At 34.5% G+C, this 27698-nt stretch overlaps 1 protein-coding gene across 1 annotated transcript; it reads left to right on the plus strand.

Annotated features, from left to right (window-relative positions):
• The first annotated feature begins 105 nt into the window (after positions 1-105).
• zgc:63587 (uncharacterized protein LOC393431 homolog) lies at positions 106-27676 on the plus strand. The gene is made up of 12 exons (XM_058784029.1): positions 106-244; positions 5838-5887; positions 6230-6329; positions 6413-6499; positions 7542-7665; positions 10175-10309; positions 10689-10806; positions 22234-22335; positions 22426-22571; positions 23911-23994; positions 24091-24148; positions 26042-27676. Exons 2-12 carry the CDS (start codon positions 5861-5863, stop codon positions 26108-26110), a joined length of 1050 nt encoding a protein of 349 aa, XP_058640012.1. The 5' UTR covers positions 106-244; positions 5838-5860; the 3' UTR covers positions 26111-27676.
• Positions 27677-27698: the final 22 nt, after the last annotated feature.

Consider the following 27698-nt stretch of genomic DNA (forward strand, 5'->3'; position numbering starts at 1 on the left):
TCTTAGAAACTGTGACCTGTCTCCGCCATCTTGGCTCGAATTCTCCCCTCTTTCGCAGGACCCTGTCATTGGTATTTGAGCCGTAATGGCTTCCGTTGCGTTGGTCTCTCGTAGGCATTATGGGATAAGGGCGGAATTGCAGCGGTTTCCGGATTCCCTGGATTGGCCTGCTGGGAAGAAAGAAAACAAGGGAGGTGGGAAAAAAAACTCCAGGTTTTTGAGTTTTATCACGCGTTTATAACAGGTAAGGGCTTCTGGCGGCTGAAAAGTTAGTCAAAGTTTCTTCGCGTTTGTATCCGGAAGTGGTAATTCACTTTGTATCAATTCCTGTGTGGCTCCAGTAACTGTTGCATGTCAAAGTTGATGCAAAGTTACACTGAGAAGAAGTTGGGTTAAATAATATAGTTGTATCGCTCGATACTTGGTTTCTCAGTTTGAAACTGTAAGATAACACGCATGTGTTTTGTTTTATTGCGAGTGTGTCAGTTTTAGATGTGCTACGTGCACTTGATGAAGAACATTTTATCAAGCAGGGTGTGGAAGAGGAGGAGGTGTTTTCACTTAAAACGAGGTGCTATAAAAATGTACACAAGGTTATCTGTTGTTTCATTTATAAATTACATTGGAATTTGGCATCGTGAATTTCGAGACGTGTTGCTCAGAAAGGGGTTTGGGGGAGTCGAGGAGCTGATGGCCAGACTTTGACAGTGCATTTCAAAGTTTAATAGCACATTCTCCGCCTGGAACCAACCTCCTCACTTTAACATGGAGCCAACAGTTCGGTGTATGATTCAGTTTTTTGTTATTTATGAGAAAATTCAGACCTTTTTTAGAGAACATTCTGGACCTTTCTCTGTGCTCGGTACAGTTAGTATGTGCTAATAATATAATTGTAATTTTGATTATATATTAGATGGGTGATACATACAAAATTACTATGATATAATTACATTTTTTAATATATTTTTGAACATTTATGTTCCAAATGCTATGGAGGGCTTTATAATAATAGTCAAATAATGGAATGTGTTGATAAAATTAGCAAAATACAGCATAACAAAGGAATATTTGCTATAAATGTAGTACTCAAGTGTTGATCCCCGCCCCAAAAAATTACAATTAAAACACTAGTCCAAAACAATTTCTCAGGGGGTAAAATATGTTTTAAGAATATTTTGCTAATGTTACCGTTTATGACAATGTTATTTCTGAATGTTCTCTGAACATCCCAAATGAAAAAAAACAAAACAAATGTGCATAAACAATGTATAAATAACATTTCAGTGCTATAGAGGCCCAGACAGCTTTGAGTGAGCGTTCTGTTAATGTTACTAATGTTCATAACCTTGAGAGAACCTTACTAGAACGTTGGGTATTTATAAAACAATATCTAGATCAATTTTTTTTTTTTTTTTGTCAAACTGAATAAGAGAACTTCAGGCAGCTTGTATTCATCAGAATTATATCTTTTGGCTCATGTTATGTTAAAATAGCCCTGAACCTGAATAGAAGTGGTCTGAAAGGAAATCCCCACTTTATAATGAGCAGGATTTTGGCAAGACACGTGACAAGTAAACAAGATGAGTTTCTAAATGACTTCTTCATTATGAAGGACTATTAACACTATAGTTTAGTTTAGGACTATAGTTTATTTTCCGTTTTATTGCGCAAATGTGCTTCTTTTGTGCAAATAAGTGTCTTTTGCTTCCTTTAGCAGTCCTGTATAGGTTTGCATTGAAATATTCGACTTTTAGGTGTTGTTTATATCATAAATATATCATTCAGAGCAGAGGAGGAAAGATTCAAAAACAGTGTTTATTTAATTTTTCTGTGCTTATTTTGTGTAAATGAGAAACAATTTGAAGTTGAAACTTAAATCTGGTTAAACGTGTAAAATGTTCAACTATAAAATAATATTTCACAGCATGATGATTTTTTAGAAGTTTGGTGCTCGTGAGATTTTTTGATGGCTTTGAAAGATGTCCAAGGCTGCATTTATTTATTCAGAAATACAGTAAAATCAGTAATATTGTGAAATAATATTACAATTTAAAATAACTTTTCTTTTTTATATATATTTTAAGATGTAATTTATTGCTGTGATGCAAAGCTGAATTTTCAGCATCATTTCTCCAGCCTTCAGTGTCGCATGATCCTTCAAAAATCATTCTAATATGCATATTTTGAAACATTTCTTCTTATTATTATCAATGTTGAAAACAGTTGTGGCGCGTTATATTTTTGTGGAAGCATGGTCCATTCTTTTCTTTATTAATGTTAAAAAGCAGCATTATAAATGTCTTAACACTCTCTTTTGTGCATTTTGCACAATAATTCACTATTTGAAAGCATAAAACGTGCATTATGCATTAACAAGGCTATCGGTGGATTGACACACTTCTGTTAATCGTAAAATCAAGTCCAGTTATCTGCCAATAATCTTGAAATGGTCAGTTAATCTGCAGTATTGCTAGTTTAATGTAAACTCTTTAACTTGGATATCTTGAAACTGAAGACTGTCTCTGCCATCTTGGCTCTATATGTCATCAAAGTTCTTTTGCTCTGTTGTTTCCTCTCTTTTTTTCTCACATTTCATCCCGCACTCCTGTGCTGTATAGATGTGTCATTTCCGCCTGTGTTTGAAAGTGATTCCGTCCTTTGTCTTGAAAATCATTCATCAGAGTCAGAGTCGTAGCCACTCTTCAAAGGTGAAGCAAATTGCGCCAGAGGTCTTGAGGCGCACGTTTCACTCAACTCAAGTGCTGCTTTAAACGGTAGTTTGCTTGTGAAATAGCAGCGCCGGCCATTAGCAAACCCAGCTTTCTGATCCGAGTGACTGTATTTGTGGCGTTCCAGTCACATGTCCCACGAGCTTACAATCCGCTAAGCTCCGTCAGGAATTCTGTTAAGAACCTCAAAACCATTTTTCCCTTTATTGTAAAAACAGTAAATCTCTTAAGTCAGGTCATAACCTACAAAAGGTTGAGGTAGAGTTGAAAGCTGGTGTGTTTGTTAAATCTTGTCTTGGTTTTGAAGTTTAATGTACGTGTTAATGCAAAAAATCACCCTCGGTGTAACCGCTGCGCTGATAATGAGGCCACTTGATTAATCTGCAATGAGTTTATCCTTGCCATAATTCCCAGCCAGCAATAACAAGACCTCCCAGTGTGTGTGTGTGTGTGTGTGTGATAAAATAGGGATTGCAGTGTCCTGTATTATGAAAGCAGCACCGCTACACCCACAATCTGACATTCATCCTAAATTAGTTTCCGTACTTTCCCGAAAAACACTTTGACTCTTGATTTTTCCTGTCTTAGAGCAGAAACACTCATGATCATAAAAATGAGAGCTCAGTCCAACCTTCTTCCTTGTTTTGTACTTATTTTGTGTAAATAAGGTTAGAGCCAAATGGAAACGAAACCTAAATCTGATTTAACATTGTGAAAAATGCTCAAATATTCACAACATTTCAAAGCATGATGATTTTTAGAATAGACCAAAATTGCTGAATTAAAGTGAAGACATTTTTTAAAGAAGTCTCTTCTGCTTACCAAGGATGCGTATGTATGATTAAAAATGCAGTCAAAACAGCAATATTGTGAAATATTATTACCATTTAAAACAACTTTTTATAACGTTTTATATTTGAATATATTGTAAAATGTAATTGATTCCTGTTATGCTAAGCACATTTTTCCTATCTTGGGAGTAGAAACATTCATGATCATAAACATGAAGAACTCAGTTTGACCTTCTTTCTTGTTTTATACTTATTTGGTGTAAATAAGAAAAAAAAAATGGAAATGAAACCTAAATCTGATTAAACATTGTGTAAAATGTTTAAAATATTTACACATTTCATAGCATGACCACTTTTTTGAATAACACATAATTTGCAGAATTTAAGTGAGCATGTATACATTTTAAAAAGTTTCTTTTGCTTACCTAGGTTGCATTTATTTGATTAAAAATACAGTAAAATTGTGAAAATTATTGCAATTTAAAATAATATATAAAATATGTTGAATATATTTTAAAATTATATTTATTTCTGTGATGCAAAGTTGAATTTTTTACTTATTTTGTGTAAATGAGAAAAATGGAAATTTGAAAACTTTACAAAACATTGTATAAAATGTTCAAAATTATGTTGTTGTTGTTTTTTTAATTGCACATATATAATACAATTTAAAAGTTTGGGATCGGTAAGGTTTTGTTTGTTTTTAGTCTGTTCTGCTCACCAGGGATGCATTTATTTGATCAAAAAATATTGCAAAAACAGTTAGATTATGAAATATTTGAGTGAGTTTTCAGCTGTAATATGTGACCCTGGACTACAAAACCAGTCTTAAGAGTTTTATACATCATATGAAAGCTGAATAAATCATCTTTCCATTGATGTATGGTTTGTTACGATTGGACCATATTTGGCTGAGATACAACTATTTGAAAATCTGGAATCTGAGGGTGCAAAAAAAATCTAAATATTGAGAAAATTGCCTTTAAAGTTGTCCAAATGAATTCTTAGCAATGCATGTTACTAATCAAAAACGATGTTTTGATATATTTACAGTAGTAAATTTTCAAAATATCTTCCTGGAATATGATCTTTACTTAATATACTAATGATTTTTGGCATAAAAGAAAAATCAATAATTTTGACCCATACAGTGTATTTTTGGCTATTGCTACAAATATGTCATTTATTCTTATGATGGCAAAGCAGATTTTCCTTGTCTTGGGGGTAGAAACACTCATGATCATAAAAATCCGTCAGTATTACAGCTGTTAGGCTTTCACAGTGACGACTTCCAGCCCACTGTCTCTGAATTGAACACACTTCCCAAACCCCATGAAGTACACCAGAGTGTGTGTGTGTGTGTGTGAGAGCTCTCATTTATGGGGAGTGGTGAAAATGTAGGAAAGCGTTTCCAGGAAGATGAAAGATAAACAGCATTGTTCCCTCCCTGTCGTCACCCCTCGCTCTCCTCTTCATGTCTAACACACTCCAGCGTCTCAGAACAGTTTGTTCCCCATCAACATCATCAGCCCGACCCAATGCAGATCTGATACAGTGTCTCAGAAGATCAGAGAGATGGAGAGCGTCAATCAGTAGCGCTTTCATGCTTTCATTGAATGTGAATGTTTCATTTGACTGTAATGTGAATTACAGTAATTTTATTGGCCATCTGCTGAATTTAAGATTCAGTGACCAGTATTTTTAGTTTTTGATTTTAGAATTTGTATTCATTTGTCGTGTTTTGAGTGAAGATTGTGTAAATTTAATTGTCATTATGTTTTTATACAACATACACTCTTAAAAATAAAGGTGCTTCACGATGCCATAGAAGAACCTTTTTGTCTAAATGGTTCCATAAAGAACCTTTAACATCTGAAGAATTATTCTTCAGATTATTAAAAAGGTAAAAAAGAGATGGTTCTTTAAAGAACCTTTGACTGAATGTTTCTTTGTGAATGTTTCATTAAGAAATAAAAATTAAAAAAAGAAGAAGTGAATACTTTAATTCAGCGAGAATTGAGCAAAAGTGACATTATAGACCTTATTAATATAATTCTAATATGCAGCAAATCAGCATATTGGAATGATTTCTGAAGGATCATGTGACACAGTTTTTTGGAGTAAATGGAGTAAATGTTGTGTTGGAGTAAAAGTGTTGAATACATATTTTTTTATTATTATTTTTTACATGTTTTTTTTTAGCATTATCATAGCCACCCTTTTCTTTAGATATTTAAGATAAATCTAGAAGGACTTCCAAAAGACTTGTATTTATTTATTTTGTTCGTTGTGTTTTATCAATATTTTTTTCTTTTAGTCGTGTCGTCAGACAGAAGCAAAATGTCGCAGTCTGGAGAAAAAGGAAAGGTAAGATTCCTACACTCGTTTAAAGGCGAAGTGTGTAATTGTTTTGTATATTAAAATATTTAATGTTCATAGTCACTATAATTAAGTCATTGATAATGATATGTCAACTTCTGACTTAACCAATGGTGTGAGTTTGGGGGCGGGACTGTCTGTTTGCTTAACCAATAGAAGATGAAGGGAGTCTTTGGAAAATCTGTTGTTGTTGTTGTTGTTGTTGTTATTATTATTATTTTGTTATTCTATTTGGTGCCGCAAAAGTTACACACTTCACCTTTAAGTATTAAACATTTCCATATTAAACTTTTTTTGTCTTGGTGTAACCGTTCTGATGTGTGGTTCTAGTTCCCTGATGCTGCAGGATACGTGGGATTTGCCAACCTGCCCAATCAGGTTCACAGGAAGTCTGTGAAGAAAGGCTTTGAATTTACACTGATGGTTGTAGGTGAGGAACATATAAACACACACATGGATTCAGACAGACAGACAGACACTGTGCTTTTAACCCGGTGTTATTTATCATCTTAGGAGAGTCTGGTCTTGGTAAATCAACCCTGATCAACAGCCTCTTCCTGACTGACCTCTACCCAGAGCGCTATATACCTGGAGCGGCAGGTAAAACACACACACACGGCTCTCCTGAGGTCTTCATTAACTCTACAGGATATTGTGTCCAAGACTGAATTGATCCCTAGCAGTCATGAGAAAAGCCTCTTTAGATGAACCTCATTTTGACCCGAAAAATATGTGAACATGTAAAACTGTCTGAATGCCATTACATGAGATAACGAAATATCAAAGAATGCTTTAATTACAAGGCTTCTGCAGGTCTTACAAAAGGTCTTAAAAGTCGTAATTCACCTTTCAACAAATTAAAGCTTTAAAAAGGTCTTAAATCAGAGTAGAAAGTCTGAACTTCATCACGTTTATGCCTAAAATAAGAACAAATATCTGTCAGTAGGGTATGAAAACTTGTTTTCCCTTTAAATTTCCTTTACGTGGTCTTAAAGGGTCTTAAATTTACCTTTATACAACCATATGGAAGCCCTGTAAATAAAAACAGACAAGCACAAACACGTTTCAATAAAACATTTCACAAATAGAGGTCTGTTATGTTCTAAATGACACTTATATTATACTAATATATAATATAATATATTGTAATATATTGCATATTTCACCTAATGCAATAAAGGAAGACATTTTTAAATGTGCCTTAAGTGTCCAAATATTTTTTTGCTTAAAATAATATTTTCTGTAATATATTTATTGCATATTTTGTCTAATGCAATAAATTAAGACATTTTTAAGTGTGCCTTAAGTGTTCAAATGCTTTTTTGCGTAATGATGTTGCTCCTGGTGGAATGCAGAACATTTCTGATTTAGATGCTCAATGCATGTAAAATCCCTTCAAATCCCTCTGTTGGGCACTTTGTCTATGAAAGCGCTCTAGAGTAAAAGGTTGTTTTCAAGAAAGTAATCCCATCTGTCGCCCAGGGCCTCCTCCCAAAGGTTCTCAGAAAATGCTTTTCACGGTGCATCAATAAATCATTAGTGTTTTTAATTTGATTTGTCTTTATGCTCCGCCTCAAGTGTTTCTCTTTTTTTCTGTAAACTTGCGTGTTTTTGTTCTGATGGGATGTTGTTGTACTTGCAGAGAAAATTGAGCGCACGGTCCAGATTGAAGCGTCCACGGTGGAAATCGAGGAGAGGGGAGTGAAGCTCCGCCTCACTGTGGTGGACACGCCTGGATACGGAGACGCCATCAACAGCCAGGACTGGTCAGTGTGAGCTAAATCAGACCAAACCTCCCTTCATCTTCAGTTAGAAGAATGAATCATACTTCAAATATTATTTTTCATTTATTTAAAATTCGTTTATTATTATTTTATAATTCTGAAAGTGGTACGGTAGGGTTAGTCGTTATTAGTTTTTTTTTTTTTTTTTTTTTTGACATTTCTGTCTTCTGAGCCATATATTTATTTCCAAATTTGATGTTCTTTATGATTGTGTCAGCTGTCCCATGCATTATCATTTTCCCTGTAAATTATTGGTGGTAGATAATGACGGGATATTTGCAAAGCGCAGTACACCTGCTGCAATTACATGCTGTTGCAGTTCAAAACACAGTATGCTTACATTTGCTAAAAATTTAGAGGCGTTTACAGTGTTTCTGTGTTGCATTATTGCATTAGTCCAAATTACATTTTATTACTTTGTCATTACTCTCTTGTACAGGATTGGACACATTTCTTAGTATTTGTTTTGTTTTGAAATGTCACTTGCTCTGTGATATTTTGTCTAATGCATTGAAATTAAGACATATTTAAGTGTCTTAAGTATCCAAATGCTTGTGTACATATGATTGGGTCATTTTCTTCACACACAGTTTATTGCAGAACAGCATTTCTTTGTTCTGACATTTTTGTGCATTTAAAAAATGCTAGATGGACCACCGATTTAGGCATCTTGTCATGCAGTTTTAAAATTTTGACTCTTTTAACTTGACTGATGCATCTGAGAAATGCAATGCTCGTGGCAGAATTAAAAAAAAACTCATTTTGATGCATTTAGAGATATTATGTTTTCTATCATTCAACAGCTAAATCACACTCACAGCATGCTTAAAATAAGTAGATCTTGACTTGGCGCCATCTTGACACATCCCTAGTTTTTTTTTTTAACATAATGTGTTTACTCTTAAATGCAGTTGCATTGGTGCTGCTGTTGTTCTGCATCAAAATTTCCCTTAGATACTAGCTGTTTATTATTACAGATATCTACCATAAAAGTATACCTTGCATATAACTATGACCTCTTTAATGGAAGACTGGACTGATTATTAATTTAATACCCCATGTTTTGTGTTTGTGTCTCTGCATAGCAGAGATTATTTACATTATGGCACTTGACTGTAGACTGGAGGCAGCTGTTGTCTCTTGTTGCTCTATTGGTCATTGAGCCTTGCTAAGGAATGCTGGGAACGTCCTGTTTGAAAGAACAATATCCTCCCCATCTCTCACCCACAGACTTTTCAGGCTGATAATGAAAATGTGCCATCCACGTTACCTACCTACCGTCATATCACATCTTCTTCTCCTTCAGCCTCTCGATAAGGCTGCGGTGTCAAGGCCGATTCGTGCATGTCCTCTATCAGAAGACACAGAAGTGGTTTAGTTCTGGTTAGGGGTTTAGTTTAGTTTAGTTTAGTTTAGTGTGTGATGTTTAGATAATCTGGAGACTTTAGAGCAAAAGGGAAGCTTGTGGCGAGACTTTAGAGAACTGAGAGTTGACGCATATCAGGGTCATTGTAGTTAACTAAAACTTAAAATAAAAGCATAAAAACATAAGTTTTACTTGGGGAAAAAAAAGGAAACTGAAACAAAACAATTTATAAAAACGTAATATATTTTAAAGAATTATTTCAGTTTGTTGCCATGTCAGGATTTCTCATTTTTAGTTTTAACTTGTAAAAAACACATGTAAAATAAATATTGAAGATATATTGATGTTTTTTTTTTTTTACTTGAAATAAGATAAACTTTTACCTAAACAATAAAACATATAAACTTAAATCATTTTTTTCAACTAGTTGCCAAAGCAACAGTTCTCATTTTTATTTAACTTGATGTACTAAAAATCTTATAAAATATAAAAATGTTAAACTTTTTTTTGTTTTTAACTAGCCAAGGGAACAATTCTTATTTTTATTTATTTAACTTGATGTACTAAAAACTAAAATGAAAACCATAAAAAAAAAATAAAAAAAACATTTTTACTTGAAAGAAATTAAATGTTAACTGAAACAAAAATATATAAAAATATACATAAAACTTTTTGATTTTCTTTGTTATTTAACCTGATGTACTAAAAAACTGAAATAAAAATGATCAAAAACTGTATAAATATGTTTAAAAAAATAACAAAAACATAACTAAATTGCTAACATTTACTTAAATTTAAAATAAAAAAAGAAAGTATAAAAATAAAAACTAATTCAAAATATTATTAAAGTCTATAATAAGATCTCAATGACAATAAGTTAACACTGGTGCATGTGGTCCGTCTATACTGGACAGGAACCTGTAAACATGATGTTTTGATAAGCTTTATTTGGACAAAGTGGTTGTTTGTTCATTTCTAAAGTGCATCCTGATATCTCATGATTAGATTATGCTTTTGTTCGGCTGAGATCCGTATCCGATGCATGTTTAATACAATCATAAGCTTTTATGTCTGAGTTTTTCCTTTCAGCTCGTTCTCTGATCTCTGCTGTATTCTGTTCGACAGCTTTAAGACGATCATCCAGTATATTGATAATCAGTTTGAGCGATACCTGCACGACGAGAGCGGCCTGAACCGCAGACACATCGTTGATAACAGAGTACACTGCTGCTTTTACTTCATCTCTCCGTTTGGACACGGGTAAAACTCCTGCACAAGTTCTGCCTTTCATCATCAGTCAATAAAACATGTTATTCATGCAGAAAGTGGCTTTAGCCTTCAATTAAGGCCTGTTTGCAGCAGAAGTGATGCATTAAAGCAACATGAATCACCAACAAAAACCACAGGTGGAACTTACACCAAAACATTGCACTTTAAAGATTAAGTTCGAAAGTGATGTGAATTGTGAAAAGAACAGCATTTATTTGAGAGAAATTTTTGTAACCTTATAAATGTCTTTACTTTCATTTTTGTTCGATTTAATGCATCTTTTCTGAATAACAGTCTTAATATCTTTCAAATTTTACTGACCCTAAACGTATGTGATTTGTGCTTCTGTGTGCTTGTTTTTTTTTCCCAGCCTGAAGCCTCTGGATGTTGAGTTTATGAAGGCGATCCACAGCAAAGTCAACATCGTTCCTGTGATCGCCAAAGCCGACACGCTCACGCTGAGAGAGAGAGACCGTCTCAAGAGAAGGGTGAGGATCTGACTCTTTCTGTCTAGAGCACAGCTGATCATTTGACCTATGACTAGTTGACAATAAGCCACAAAACTAACAACAGATGTTATATTTGATCATCTTTGGAGTTGATTCCAGCTTGTGCTCTTTAGGATAATGAATAACACACTTGTGACTGGTGCGTTGAGTGTTTGGTGATCAGACGGTGTGTTACTGTAGGGTGGGGTGTGTACATGCATTCATGCATTGTGACATTCCTGGCAGTCTGGCATGGACACAAGTATAGAAAATGACACGCTGGCCATGCACTGTATGTGCTTTAGTGAGCAGTTCTTATGGACAATAGTGTTCTCCTTGTGAAGTCTGCAGATGTTTCCCTTTAACACACACAGAGAATCGCACACCCGCTGGATTGTGTCTGAAGCTGGGTCAGGTGTGTGTCGACCTGCACGCTCCGCGTCTTCCTGCTGATGTGCTCCGCAGGTTAAGTGGGACGGTGATTATGTGGCGTGTATCTGGCTCCAATTCTTTGGGATGTTATCTGTAGTCCCACAGGAAGTGCTCAGATCAACATGAGCACTGGAGCTTGTTCAGCATTTCTGCTGCTGTTTTGAGCACAATTATTTTAATTATCGCAAATGGTGGAGGTTTATTTAGCCATTTTTAGAATCATACTCCACCTCTGTTTAACTTAAAACTTTCAGTTTCATTATTACTTTATTACTCATCCCTCCATTTATGTGGAGGATGAGTATCATCCCAAAAACACAGATGTGAAGCTTTGAAGCATTGTTTAGGTGCATAAATTATATACCCACTAACATTCAAAACTTTGGGGTCGGTAAGATTTTTTAAAATGTTTTTGAAAGAAATCTCTTCTGTTTACCAAGGTTGTGTTTATTTGTTAAAAAAATCCAGTAAAATCAGTAATATTCTGAAATATTATTACAATTTAAAATAACTGCTTTCTATGTGAATATATTTTAAACTGTAATTTATTGCTGTGATGCAAAGCTAAATTTCCAGCATCATTACTTCAGTCTTTATTGTCGCATTATCCTTCAGAAATCATTCTAATATGCTGGTTTGCTGCTCGAGAAACATTTCTGATTATTATCTGATTATATGCTGAAAACAGTTGAGCTGCTTCATATTTTTGTAAAAAAAAAATAAAAAAAAACATGATAAATTTTATTAAAAGTATTAATTTATTTCAAAAAGTCTTATTGACCCCAAACTTCTGAATGGTAGTGTATCATAAATGAGGCTAAAATTATTATTCATTTAGTGCAAATTCACCTTAATTTGGATCCTTATTGTTTATGTCAGTTAAAAATACTTATCTGATTTTAAAAATAAACTACACCATCCGGTAGTTATATATAATTATAAAGATACTGCTCTGTAGTGAGCTATTTTGTGTTAAAACGTGTAGTGTGACTAATACTGTTTCAGAAGTATATCATGGCTATAATTTAAGTCAGCAACACGTAACTTGGTTAACTATAGTAGTTACCTTAACACTAGTTATTTTAATCTTTATAGAAGAAAAATGTGCTATATACTCATTGTGTTGAAGTCTTCTGCCTTTCCCTGTAGCTCGGCATGTTGCACGTTATTAGATTTTACATGACAAAAGAGTCGTAACGAGACAGTAGTGAAACAATTTGTCCTCCGTCCCCTGCATTCACTAACCTAAACTACCGTTAAACCCCCAGACACCTGCTGATCAGTGACTTTCACTAGTATGAACAACAACAAAAAAGCCCAGTAGTTACTGAACTCTTCTCGTTTATGTCTTGAGTTTAAGGGTGTTCTGATTAGTCATCCCAATTTGCCTCTGTCAGCGTCTTTTATGTGTCTTGCATGTAAACATCGCCTCATTACTGAAAATGGTCAGTTTTAGATAAGGCTGATGGAATCTAGCCCACATCCTGCAATCATTGCATGAACGTCTATCTAGGTCGCAAGGAAAGATCAGTTAAACCTTCTCCACCACCAGCCGTTTCAAGCTAAATGACCCAAACAGATGACCTGAGTGTGTGTGTTCTTTGCTCTACAAATGTGGGGTTTTTGGTTTGATGTAATGATGTCAAATAGAAATAGTTCACACAGAAAAACACAAGAAACGTTTTCACTCTTGATCCAATGCACTTCCGTGATGGCTCAGAAAATCACAGGACTTCATTGCCTGTGCTGGTCCATTTTTAGACATGGCTTTGGACACTGAATGCTTGTATTTTTAGTAGTTCCTGTTATTCGCCTGCTCCTTAGACGCCATTTTTCTCTTCCTGCAGGTAATTTCAAAACACATTTTGATCCACATTCCCACATTGCTGTGTTTAATAATGCCTGTTGTTGTTTTAAAGGGAGAGTTCATCAAAAATGAAAACTAAATCTTTACTCGCTGTCATTTTTCAAACACTTTTTGTTCTTCACAAAGGAGATGATTTGGAGAATGTTTATGATGCTTATTGTTCATACAATGAAACTGACAGCATATTAACATATTAATTAAGCTCCAAAAAGGACCAGAAATACCATAAAGCACTATAAATGTATAGTCTATAAAGCTTATGCACTTTATTCCAAGTTTTTAAGGTCATACGCAACCGTTACACATTATACAGACATTAAATTGATCAAAAGTGACAGTAAAGACATTTATAATGTTACAGAAGATTTCTGTTTCAAATAATCGCTGCTCTTTTGAACTTTGTACTCATCATAGATTTCTGAAAAATAAAATTTATTACAGTTTTCACAAAAACATGAAGCAGCACAACTGCTTTCAACATTGATATTAATCAGAAATGTTTCTTGAGCAGCAAATCAGCATATTAGAATGATTTCTGAAGGATCATGTGACACTGAAGCCTGGAGGAATGATGCTGAAAATTCAGTTTTGATCACAGAAAGAAATTAAATTTTAAAATATATTGAAATAGAAAAAAAGTTTTTTGAAATTGTAATAATATTTCACAATATTGCTGATTTTACTGTATTTTTGATCAAATAAATGCAGCCTTGGTAAGCATAAGAGACTTTTTTTTTCTTTTTTTTTTTTAAGTCTATTTTTGTTTTTTAAAGAGGACCGTAAATTCTTTCTTCATGGAACAGCCCTAAATTTAGGTCCTTCTTCACGAGAAATATTTCTCCTCTCTATCGCTGTCCAATCTCATTCTCACTAAATAATGACAGAATTTGCATGTTTTTCCGAACTATTGTTTTAAACTATTCCCTTTACTGTTGCTGAGAAACCCAAGACTACTTGAAACTTGATTGTTTAGAACTTAATTTTAGGAAATTGCTCCATCGAACCTGAATGTTAATGTGAATGAATTGGAGGAAGTTTAATGCTTGTTCTTTTCATTGGTACCGCCACAAATGCTTGAATCCTTTTTTTCTTTCTTTTTTTTTATTGCATTATCAGAAAAGGACAAACACACCCTTCAAATTTTTCTCTACCTTATCTTTTCCCAAGAAGACTGAGGTAAACTCTTGGATGCAACGTGGAAGTGCAAGTCAGCAGTTTAGTATTTCCCGCTCCCATTCATGATGCCGGTGAAGGTTCCCAAAATCCTGCCGTAAGCTTGACAAATGACCCATTGTGTCCTCGCGGCCTGACTGATATTTATGTTTGATTTTCACCCTCACTTTCTCACCGTGATAGCTTCGCTCTCATTCTCTCACAGGACTGCTCTGCGATCTTTCTCGCACCATCATGAAAGGGGGAAGCAGCTTGTGTAGAACAATATGGCCTTCCTGTAATGTGTCAGGCCGATTGGCAGGGAAAGCCGGGTCAGCGGTGTGCAGGACTCTTATCTGAGACCAGCGTGAGGTCATAAAACCCTGAAACTTATAAAGTACTCGAGGGACGTTTAGGTAGCTCTCACTTCCTGCCGTAACAGTAATATATACCGAAGAGCAGCAGATCTTGTCCGTGTGAGAAGGAAAGCCGAACTGACGCACATCTGGGCGCGTATTCTCTAGTAGAGTTGAATGCGATTCCCACAGGCCAGATTGAAGGTGCGCTTGGAGGGTTGCATTGTTGTGTTTATGTGAATTTGAATGTTATTGTTGATGTTTGCCATGCTGTGATCCCCATCACGCTCATATCTCAGTCTCCAAACTGTCAAAGCTTTCCTCTCTTTGTCCTCTTGGTTGGCTCAGTGAGAGAGACGTACGAGCGCTGTATGCGTGCGAGATCGTGCCCTTGCCAACCGTTACCAGCCTTGTTGTTTTGAAAAACACAGTGGGGTCAAAAAGTCTGAGAGCACTTCTGAATATGCATTATTATGAAATATATTGTCAGCATTGCAGTTTGAGTGAAAAAGATCAAGTTAACAATGTCGTCTTATTTGGTTGGCGTCGCTTTTTCTTTAATAGCATCAGCTCAGACATTTATGATCATTCTGTGGAAGCAAGAAATCTGAGTCATATACATGCCATTACATATATAATGTAATTGATATTTATGTAATTACCTATATACATTAATTATAACTGAATATTTAGTCATTTTATTATTTAAATACTTTATATTTAAACACTGTGCTTCAAATTTTCTGCTTATTTTTTACTTTAAAAATTATATAGCAACTTAAATTTAATTTATATATGTATATTAATGGTTTTGTGGTCATATGGTCATTGTCTAAACACAGGGCTTTGGTGTTAAACTTGTTGTTTACTGTACAGTGTGTGAAACTCTTATTTGTGGTTTGACAGAGCTGAGAGGTCACTTTGTTTTCAAGGCCAAGTCTTCGTTTGACATTCATCTGATGTCGTTATCATGTCATACTCAACCGCAGAAATTAAAACGGTCAATATCTCATGGTTTGGATATGTCCGTCTCCACATTCTTCTCTTAAATGAGAGTGTGGTTATTTATTTGTGTTCTCAGGCAGAATGATTGCATCCTGGAATTGCAGCTCACGCACTTCATATAAAACAATAAATAGCCAGTACCGGTCACATACGCTTTCAGTGACCATGGCTTGACCTTTATTTAACACTTCAGTTGTTATATGTTTTTTTTTTTTAAAGAACAGAGTAGGTAAGAGCCATAAGACTTGTACCACCTACAATCCTTCTTGTACCAATCAAATCCTGTTTACGTTCCTGTTTAATCCTGTCTTCTCTCAAAGAAGCGCATACACTTTAAGGTTTTTAATTTAAAGGAAAAATTCAGCAAAAAATCTTTTACGTTTTTGTAGGACACACAATGCATGTTGCACTGGTCTCACTTTTTAATGCAAGTCTTTCAAGCTTCAAAAGGACACGAAAAGCACGATGAAAGTAGTCTAGAGTTAAACAATGAATAACTGAATTATGAATCATTTAAATAATGAATAATAACATAAATTTCCATCTGTTCCTCACACAAAGCTATCAGAAATTCAACTTCAGAACTTCAGAAATCCATGAAATATAGTGCATAAGTCGTATAAACTACTGTTACGGTGCATTTGTGTCCTTCTAAATCTTTATATAATATATAATTCTTCAGGGTTTCTTAAATTTATAAAGTCATTTTATTAAATGTTGCATGCACTGCAAAAAAAAAAAAAAGAATATCTCCCACAGTATTTTTGCCTTGTTTTCCAATACAAACATCTTAACGGCTTTAAATCAAGATAAGTTTATTTAAAATGCAAAATGAACATAGTCTTGTTTTCTGAGAAATTGAACAAAATTAAGTAAGTTTATGCTTAAAATGTGAATGTTATATGAATCTATCTTTATGTAAATCTTTAAATTAAGTTGACTTTTTTTAACCTTTTTTGAGCCTTTTCAGTGTGATCAGAAAGTAAAGTAAGTTATTCCATATTTTAATTAAGCTTTTTTTTATTTTGAAAATAAATGAAAAGTGCAATCTTTGGAAGTTGTTTTTTCCAACTGTTGCTGATACAACTAATTTACATTTACATTTACACGTAGAGAACAGTACCTGGTTTTAAAAGGTAGTAAAAAGTGTTAAACTGACCTTCACAAAACCTGCAGAAATTGAACTGTTTTTCTAAATTGTCAAACAGGTTTGGAAAGACATCAAGGTAATTAAATAATGACAGTTCATGGCACACATGTTTATTTTTGGGGTGAACTGTTTCTTTAAATAGCATATCTTTTCTTTGGCATACCAACATGTGATGCTGATAATGAAATACAAAGATGTTTTCAGCCAGAAAATCAGCTACATTTAAATTCTGCCAATTCTGATCTGATTGTTCATACTTTAATTGTAGCATTGCTGAAGGCCTCCACACACACACACATTGACAGGAATTTGCTGGAGTGAGCGTCTCCTCGTGTCCCGCTGTTTCAGAGACGCCGGATTAACATTAGCCCTGGTAGCGACACACACACACACAGGTCCAAGTAATTGGTCAGTCCTGTTGAGTTTCTTTCAGAATTATATAACACCCCTGTGTGTTTTTATGCGAATGAAAGGGCTTCACGAGCCGCAGGTAGCCAGCGGTTTCATCCAGACACAAGGGATCACAGTTAAGAACTTCACGGCTTTTCGGTTCGACACACTTTACTGCTGAATAGTGACTTTTACAGTATTTAATAATTGCTCATACTGCGCTGTTGTGTAATTTTGTTGGTTCCATGAGCCTCAAACAACATCTAGACTAAAAACAAAGTGTTATTGTGTTGAAATACTCAGTGATGGGTTTAAAGCGTGTAAATTCTGTAGGGAGTGGTTGGGTTAAAGGTGCTTATTCATGCTGAAACTTGACTGTGTGAAACTACTGTTTTTCTCCCTGAAGGATAAGCTCATAATAATTGGTCTATAGACAGGAAAACTATATTTAACTTATTTTGATGTGTTATGCACTTAAATATAGTGCCTGTCCTGTTTGTGGCTTCTATTTTTTGTGCAAGTGACCAAATGTTTACAAGCCTCTTTAGTTGTGCAAATGTTACAGTATGCAACCAAAGCACAGGCTGTAATTTAGTCATTTAGAGTTTTTACTTGAAAACCGTAATCGGGTTAATTTTGTTTCTGGCCTAGTGCACTATTTTCCTTTATATTCAAAGCATTTTCTAGCTCGCTAAAGGATTCCCAGAGTGACAGAACTGTGTTTAGGCGCTGGTGTTTACAGATGCAATATTTTAACACGTTCAAATTTTTTGTCCTGCCTGTTTGCATGTACATTTCAGTTTTGCGCTGCCCAAATTGCTCTGCATCACTTGGTATTATCAAGTGAGTCGTGTTTTTATGGATCCATGCTGTGTTTTTTGTCTGTCAAATGTCAATTTTGAACTATTTGCTGCAATATAAATTTGCTTACAGGCTGTTGCATAAAGACTAAAATTACCATAAAGATGTGAATTTATAACTGGTTTAGTCATTATATATCAACTTGTTCGCTACTTACGTTTGCATTGAACCTCTTTGAAATTTCAGTTTGAAAACCTATTTGAAAGGAAACCATAGCAAATTAGTTTTCTGGATTGGCACACAAATGAATGTTGGATTTAGTCACATTTAAAAGTGGCCTGAACTGGATGGGAAAAAATTTTGATTTCATACACTATCATTCAAATGTCTGGGTTCGGCAAGATTTTTAAAATGTTTTTAAAAGAAGTCTCTTCTGCTCACCAAGGCTACATTTATTTAATCAAAAATGCAGTAAAAACTGTAAAATTGTGAAATATTATTACAGTTTAAAATAACGTATGTTTTCCCTGCCAATGTTTTCATATATTTTAAAATGTCATTTATTCCTACGACGAAAATCAGAATTTTTAAAGAAATCAGAAATCATTCTAATATGCTGATTTGATGCTCAAATTACATTTCTGATTATTGTCAATGTCGAAAACAGTTGTTCTGCTTCGTATTTTTTCTGTGGAAACGGTGATACGTTTTATTTTTACAATTATTTGACGAATGGAGAGTTCAAAAGAACAGTGTTTATTTGCAATTGAATCCTTTCGTAACATTATAAATGTCTTTTACTTTCTTTACTTTTGATCAGTTTAATGCATCCTCGCTAAACAAAAGTATTTTGTGAATGCAGTGTGAATGCAGTTTGAATACAGTGTCAATGCAGCTTGATTGAGCACTTGGCTGAAAAGACTCCCAACGTCCAGCCAACACGAGCTTCGCCCACTCGTACCCGCAAATAGTCTTGCTCCGCAAACACATGGTCACGACTCATAATGCATCCTATGACAAACAAATTACAAGCATAATATGTGAAACTTGCTTCCTTTTTCATTTCGGAGCCGTAGAGAAACTCCTGTGCCATTGTTCCAGGCCAGACTCCAGGTGCCTCTGCCAGCCACGTGAACACGCTGCCAATGCAAACACATTCAGCCTCAGAGAAAGACAGGCAGAGCTAATGATTGTGTTGAGGCCTGGGCCGATAAGTCACATTACGATTCTCAGTGCTGGCAGTAAACTGTGGAAAATCCTTGTTTCCGTACCCTGTGAAGAAACTATTATCAGCGTGCAACTGTGTGAAAGGTTCTTGATGTTGTGCTTTTGCATGTTACCATTCACGGTCAAAAAAACACACACACAAAAAAAGAGGTTGTATCTATGAATTCATCCCTTTTTTCAAGACTTGTCCCGTATCTTGAAAAAGGGGATGTATTTATAGATATATACATTTTTGACCGTTAAAGTTAGCATGCAAAAGCACAAGACGCATTTTGCATATTGATGTTGGTCAATTTAGACTTTCTGTAATTTTTTTTAATTTTCTAGTCATTTTATGTGCCTTTGTCATCATCATCGTTATTATTTATTTATTTATTTATTTATTTTTCAGTGGTCAATTGCTTAATATATGAAATACTTGAAAACATATTTCATTTGTTTGCTGTGACAACATTGTTAATTTTTGTTTAGTTCAGATTTTTCATTCAATATTTATATTTTAGTTTTATCGCAGCTTTATTTCAGTTAACAAAACAAAAATTGTTTGTTACCATTAACAACAGTTTTGAAAGCTGTAATCCACTGACTATTGCATTTTGCATTTTGATGCTCGTCATTGTACAGTCAGTGTTATTTTAGTATCATTTAAATACAATTTTTTTAATATGTATTTTAAATGACCTTTTTATATATATATATATTTATAAATAGTTTTAATTCTTGTTTTAGTGTTATTTTAGTACTTCAAATGCTATAAATATATATTTTTTTTTTACAATTTAAACTTTTTTCAGTTGGCTGCCAAGGCAACATTTCTAGTTATTTATTTATTTATTTGAGGTTTTTCACTTTATATTTTATTGCAGCTTTATTTCAATTAACAGAAGTGTTTTTCAATAGTTTTAGTTTTGGTTAACATCATCAACATTGATGTTCACATGCTTTTCGGCTGTTGTGTTGCGACTGTGTTGCGAATCCACTGACCAGCCGCTTATGAAAATGTCATTTTGCACATTTCCTAATCTGCTTTTCTTGTTTCAGTTTTCACGTACAGCCATATCTTAACTCCCTTTTCCGTGCATAAAAGTCTCTATTGTGCCATTATTCTTTGTTCATTGTGAAGCAATGTGTTTATTTGCCCATTTGGAGGTCAAGTCATCCAAAATTTCAGTATCTCCACACCCCAGATCTGGCACGAATGGGAAAGATGGGCCCTTATGAATCTTGCACGCTTATTCCCTTCTTCATTAGTTGGTTATAGTTTGATCAGACGAAGCACATTTACGGTCATGCATGTGTTTATTTGGACTCAGAACATGCAACAATGACACCCACACAAACAATAACACACGGTCCCGTGCGACCCGGTCTCGCTGCGGTTCCTCGCTATGAAAACAGGACTAGTCATAACAGGAGGGGGTTTCTGTAAAGCGCAGCGGAGCAGGAGCTGCTCTCCCATTGAAACGCGTCCCCGCTGAGATTACATGAAAGCGCTGAGAATGTCAGGAAGAGGCTGCTGGTGGCGTCACTACGTAATGGCATTGTGAATGTGCTTCTTAGAAAAACAGCTTTGAAGTTAGAAAAATAAATCCTCGAGTCTGATCCGCTACAGGTGTTTCGGAAATGTGGCCTTTTTATGTAGTTTTGGCTTAAGCAAGGCTATTTTTCAATCTCATATTCGCTTTATCAGGTTGTTCTGACACACTGAACTGGGAATATCTCCCAGACCGCTTTGCATCATAGCTTGCACAGGTTGAGTTTGGTGTTCGGTGGAAATCTTGATGGATGTGTTCAGGTCACGGGGTAAGTGGGGTGAGGTTTTCATCTCTTCTCCCAAGATCTGTTTCAGGCCCGATCGTATCTGTTATCTGACTTCTTTTGACTCTGACTGGCACCAGACTCGCTACGTGTGGATCCAGTGGTTAGTTTACATTGTGTGATTCATACGATTCCTGTTTTTAGCATCAAAGAGTTTCCTCCGAGCTCTCTGAGAACGGTCCAAATGACAACGTGCTGAGAGAACTTTGGAAGTTCAAGACAAGAACTCGGACTAGTTTCCAGTGTTTTGGAAGAACATTCAGTGCAATTTCTAAACTAAAATGGAATGGTGCAGGCATCATAAATCATTGTAGAATTACCTTGTTTTTAGCAATCAGAGCAATTTCATAAGTTGCTACAAACATGGAACAGCACAGAAATCATAAATCTTTGTAGAATTACCTTGTTTTCAACCAAGTTTAGTGAAGACATTTTAATGAATTTTGTGTCTATCAAATGGCCAAAAGCCACATGTGTATATATATCTACATGTGTAAATGATATCATTTTAAATGAATCATTTTATAAATAAATTAATTATAATTTTAAGTTGTTAATAAAAAACAATCTGGATTATTGTATTATTTGTTTTTATGTATTATTTGCCTGTGTGTAGGTTCGGTAATGTGTAGGTTAATTTCACTTTAATGGCAATGAATAAGTTCTATTCATTGCCATTAAAGTGCAATAACTGAACATAAACAAGAGCTGATAAAATGTAAAAACTGTAACTTGAATGCAATGTAAGTCGCTTTGGATAAAAGCGTCTGCCAAATGCATAAATGTAAATTTAAATGTAAACATAGGAGCCTGAGAAAAATGCTCATTTCAGAAGAAAATTTCAGATGGCACTTAGAGGTGTTTGCATCTGAACTCTTTATATACAGTGTTTATATATGCTACCAGTCAAAAGTTTTTGAACATTACAATTTTTATTGTTTTTTAAAGAATTCTCTTCTGCTCACTAAGCCTGCTTTTATTTGATCCAAAATACAGCAAAAGCAGTAATATTGTGAAATAGTTGTACTATTTAAAATAACTAATTTCCATTTGAATATATTTTAAAATGTAATTTATTTCTTTGATCAAAGCTAAGTTTTCATCAAAAAAGGTCAAATTTCATTTAAGTATAATTAAGATTTCATAATTCTACTGATTCAGTCACACTGGGGCGACACAACTCTGAACGTTGAAGTTTATCATTTTTAAAAATGTTTTTCTTTTGTCAGATTTTGGATGAGATCAGTGAGCACGGGATCCGGATCTACCAGCTTCCCGATGCTGATTCGGACGAGGACGAAGAATTCAAGGAACAGACTCGTGTCCTAAAGGTCAGAGGTCAAAGTGTTTGAGTTCATTATCAGAACTGCCTGACCTCCTGAAGCCTTTGATTGAAGTTGAAGGAGTGTGTTTGTGTGCAGGCCAGCATCCCGTTTGCAGTGATCGGCTCCAACCAGCTGATAGAGGTGAAGGGGAAGAAGATCCGCGGACGCCTGTACCCGTGGGGGGTGGTGGAGGTGGAAAACCCAGAGCACAACGACTTCCTCAAACTACGCACTATGCTGGTGTGAGTACACACACACACACACGTTGAGGTGTCTCCCGAGTGTGAGCAAAGACAGAAAAAGTCAAACAGTTTACATGACCTTTTCCACCCTCTGACCCTTAGAGTTTAACACAATGTTTTCACTGCTGTACCTTCAAGACTTCTAGATATAAATAACCTGTTAAACTCTTCACATGCCAAATGAATAAAGAGTAAAATTTTGGTAGTGAGATAACAAACCGGCAAATGGGTGAATTGTAAAAAAATATTTCATTCCGAAATCAAATATATATTTTGCCTGAAGAATATAAAGCCTATTTTATGACCATTAATACGGATGCATTTTTGATGCACATTTTCACTCCAAATTCTCATTAATTTAAGGAAAATGCATGATTTATTTATTCTCAAAAAGTTATGTGTCTCACTACTTCATTGAAAAGTGTAAAAAATAATAAAATGCAAGATACCACCATGGTGTATAAATACTTCAAATAATAATGTCTTAAATAATATAATATTTATTTTAAATAATATGAATTAGTTTAGGGTTTTTTGCACTACATTAGTGAGATTAAAGAAAATGTGCTTAATTATCATGAATATAATGTCTCTATAAGAAAACTCTATTGGTGGTAAAATAGGGTTTAATTTCTTTATTCAAAAATATAAATTCATATACATTTTATTAAAATTAATTGTATTATATTAAATAATAAATTATAATACATTTATAATAATAAATAATTATTGTAATTAGAATTTATATAAATTATTTATTATATAATTTATTATTAATTATTATTAATAATACATTATAATATTTTATTATATTAAATGTATTATATTAAAATTTAAATAATGTACATTTTAAATATGAATTAGTGTAGGGTCTTTGTCACCTGCATTAATAGGAAATTGAGGAAAATGTGCTTAATTATATTAATGTAATGTCTCAGTGAAAAAACTGTTGATGGCAAAATAGGCTTTCATTTATTTGATCCAAAATATAATTTCTTATTTTATGTACATTTACTGTATATATTTTAAATAATATGAATGCATGTAAGGGTTTCTTGTGCTACATTAACGATAAATTGAGGGAAATGTGCTTAATTGTAATGATGATAATAATGGCTCATTGAAAAAACTCTATTTGTGGTAAAATATGCTTTAATGTCTTTATGCATAAATATAATTTCTTATTTCTTTCCTTAGATTTTGGTGTGAAATAGGACCTGGATGGTCATATCTAACTATCTTAAGGCAGTTTTTCTGTGATTGCTGGCCTGATTTCTCCATTTGTTTTCTAGTGCCCTCTGCTGATGATATATGTGTGTGTGTGTGTGTGTGTGTGTAGAACTCACATGCAGGACCTGCAGGAAGTCACTCAAGATCTCCACTATGAGAACTTCCGTTCGGAGAGACTAAAGCGAGCTGGCAGGTACAGCAAATCAACAAATTAACCCAGTCACAGATCATCATCCTGTACATGAACGGATCTGTGAGTGAACGTTTGGTGTACTCTGTGTTCCCGCAGGGCGGCTGATGAAGATGTGTTGGACAAAGACCAGATCCTCATGGAGAAGGAAGCTGAGGTGGGTCACGATGTATATGCAAGTGAATTTGGGATTTTGGCTATCGACTAGAAGTTTCTTACTATCTATCTTTATAAATATGTTGTGTTTAATTAGTGTGCGGTATTCTGGCCTATGGGAATGTATATCGCAGTCGGGTGTGGACGCAATCAGAGCAGTTTGTAAACATCCATGCACAGGAAATGACACCTGCTTCCTGCAGCACAGAACATACAGAAACACTTGCAATGTAAAGAGCGTGTTTGTTTTTACAGGTTTAATCTACCAAATGTCCCACCAAGACAGTAAAACCTGAAATCAGCTACATTATGGGGAGCAAGAGGGAAACAGATTAATAAACATGCTAACCAACGTTTTAATATTTAAAAGTGCTAAAAGGGAGGGTTTTAGGTTTAAGGGTATGTTTAGAGGATAGAAAATATCATTGGCTCTCTATAAAAACAATATGTGACCCTGGACCACAAAACCAGTCTTAAGTCGCTGGGGTATATTTGTAGCAATAGCCAACAATACATTGTATGGGTCAAAATGATAAATTTTTCTTTTATTCCAAAAATCATTATGATATTAAGTAAAGATCATGTTCCATGAAGATATTTTGTACATTTCTTACCGTAAATTTATAAAAACTTCAGATTCCAGATTTTCAAATAGTTGTATCTCGGCCAAATATTGTCTGATCCTAAGCTTATTTATTCAGCTTTCAGATGATGTATAAATCTCAATTTCGAAAAATTGACACTGAAGACTGGTTTTGTGGTCCAGGGTCACATATAAGTTAAAGACAACAAATATACAAAAACAAACATGAGTGAGTTTTAAGCATCATTCATCTTCAGTGACGTATTTAGAGGAGCATGTTCTGTTCTCTAATTATCATGATTGTTGTATTTTGACCTTAATTAGAGACTGCTGGGTAATTGTGTTTATGTTTCACTGTGTTTATGTGTACGTGACCGTCTTGGACCTTCATGAGGTGTTCCAAAGTCACAGTGTTAGAGTTTGTGCTTTAAAGTGTAAAAATACACAAACACACATTTAGCTGGATAAATATATTATGCATTGAACCAGATGGCATGTTATATTACAGTGATATATAAATAAATACAGTAAAATAAAATACAGTAATGTTGTGAAATATTACAATTTCAAATAGCTGTTTTCTAATATATTTTCAAATGTAATTTATTCCTGTGATGGTAAAGCTGAATTTTCAGCATCATTACTGCAGTCCTTCAGAAATCATTTTAATTTACTGATTTGCTCCTTGGTTATCAATTATTATCAGTGCTCAATTACTAATAATGGTTCTCAATGTTGCTGTTTAATATTTATGTGGAAGCCAATCTTCGGTGAATGGAAAGTATTAAAAAAAAAACAGCATTTATTTTAAATAGAAAAATGTCTTTACTGTCACTTTTGATCAATTTAATGCAGAATTACTGAATAAAAGTACTTTTTTCTTTTTCTTTTTTTTGAATCGTACTTACCCCAAACTTTTGAATAGTAGTATATCACAGTTTCCACAAAAAGCATAATGCATCACAACTGTTTTTCACACTGATAATAATAATAAGTGCTTCTTGAGCAGCAAATCAGCATATTAGAATAATTTCTGAAGGATCGTGTGACACTGAGGACTGGAGTAATGATGCTGAAAATTCAGCTTTAACATCACAGGAATAAATTACATTTTAAAATATATATTTAAATAGAAAACAGTCATTTTAGATTGTAATGTTTCACAACATGACTGTTTTACTGTATTTGTGATCAGAGAAATGCAGCCTTGTGAGACTTTTATCAAAAATATTGAAAAATGGTAATTATTCCGAACATATATTGTGGAAACATGCAGAAACAGTCTCTCTATCTGTTTTTCCTCTCTTGCAGCTGAGACGCATGCAGCAGATGATTGCTCAGATGCAAGCTCAGATGAAGATCAAACCGGGAGATGACTAAGTGTGTGTGTGTGTGTGTGTCTATTTGTGTGTTGTGGGAACAGGAAGTGCCATCTGACTGGAGGTTCCATTATCCTGCCCATTTCTAAACACTATTTGCTTGTCGAATCCCTCATGTTTATCAGATTAATGGAACGTAATGTTAATGTTGTCTAATTCATATAACCACATCACTATCGCAGCTCCGCCCATACCAATAACCTCAACATTGAAACAAACGGTCCGTTATCATGTCGTTTAATCAGTCAGGATAGATGCTGTTAATAATTTATATCACCTGTAGTCAATCATGGTTTCATTGACAATGTTCAGCGTGTGTTCGTCTGTAGATTGATCAGGGTTTGTGGTCAGCTGGAGACTTTATGTTTTTCTGTGCCAAACACTCTTTTTAAGCTGCTTGGCTTGTACCGGTCATTCATCAGACTGGCATATGTTTACCTGATCACCTCGTCAATACTTTATAAAGCATATATATTACTTTTGACTGTGGATGCATGGGATAAAATAAGAGGACGATGCACTGGTAGATGCACCTGGTCAAGTTTACAATTTTAGAAAATGTACCTGTTTATAATCATCATGCATTCACACAGACGAATTAATATCAGAGTTTGTTGGACTGGTGTTTGAAAAAGCGGTCAGGTGTTTGCACATACAAATTTTAGCACAAAAAGTATCACTAACAAATAAACAGATGCTCTCAAATCATGTTTCTTTTAAATGCATTTGGATCTATGTTGATTTGAGCTGCGTTGGGCAGCACTTCCCTCTAGTGGACTATACAGAAAAGCACAATAGAAAGCACATTAAACTATATTTTGCCAGATTGGATCATGAAAATACTGGCTACAATTGGACAATCTCTTGACATCCTGTTTGCGTTTTGTCAATGATGCGATATCTGGTCATCTTTTTGAAAGGGAAATCGGTTAATAAAGTGGTGCAGCAAATATTGTTCACCTTGTGTGAATCTAGTAAGATGACGGTAAAGTTATGTGTTTATTGTGGACGCACTGGTTCAGCTGTTGGTTTGTATTTTGATTCACAGAAATGCCTTAACTCCATTTAGAGACATGGTGCACACATTTCTCTTCTTTTATACTCATATTCTTATGGTTTCGGGTTTGTTTTCTATCATTTTTATGGCTTGATTTTCACTTTATTTGCTACTTAAACATTAACATCAACCGCAGTGATCTTTATGTTTCTTGTTTAGCAGCTGGAACATTTATAACTGTATGTTTTAAAAGTTCATCTAAACGGTACAAGGTCTAATAAACGGAATGAAATGCACCATCACTGCCTGCACATCGACTTCCAAGTCATTTTACAGCATTGTTGTGAGTTATTTGCTAATTATTAATGTAATGTCTGCTGTAAACACACTGATTTTGTTTTGTTGTATTTGTGGTTCAGCCCAGTTATTTTGACTCGGTTATCTCCTGTTTAGGTCTTTTTTAATGGATTAACACAGTTGTCGTTGTGCGGTACAGCAATGCTTACTTCCCTGTTTAAATGTTCCTTTTTGTATTTGCTCATGTTGAGAAATAAATAACTTTCAGAGTCATTTGTTTTGAACGTTTTAGTTT

Source organism: Onychostoma macrolepis, chromosome 08, assembly GCF_012432095.1.
Source record: "Onychostoma macrolepis isolate SWU-2019 chromosome 08, ASM1243209v1, whole genome shotgun sequence".
In the NCBI taxonomy this organism is placed as follows: Eukaryota; Metazoa; Chordata; class Actinopteri; order Cypriniformes; family Cyprinidae; genus Onychostoma; species Onychostoma macrolepis.

Coding starts and splice junctions, on each gene's coding strand:
- zgc:63587 (XM_058784029.1), top strand. CDS start 5,861: ATGTCGCAGTCTGGAGAAAAAGGAAAG. Junction 10,807..22,233: donor GAGACCGTCTCAAGAGAAGG/GTGAGGATCTGA, acceptor TTCTTTTGTCAG/ATTTTGGATGAGATCAGTGA. Junction 24,149..26,041: donor TCATGGAGAAGGAAGCTGAG/GTGGGTCACGAT, acceptor CCTCTCTTGCAG/CTGAGACGCATGCAGCAGAT.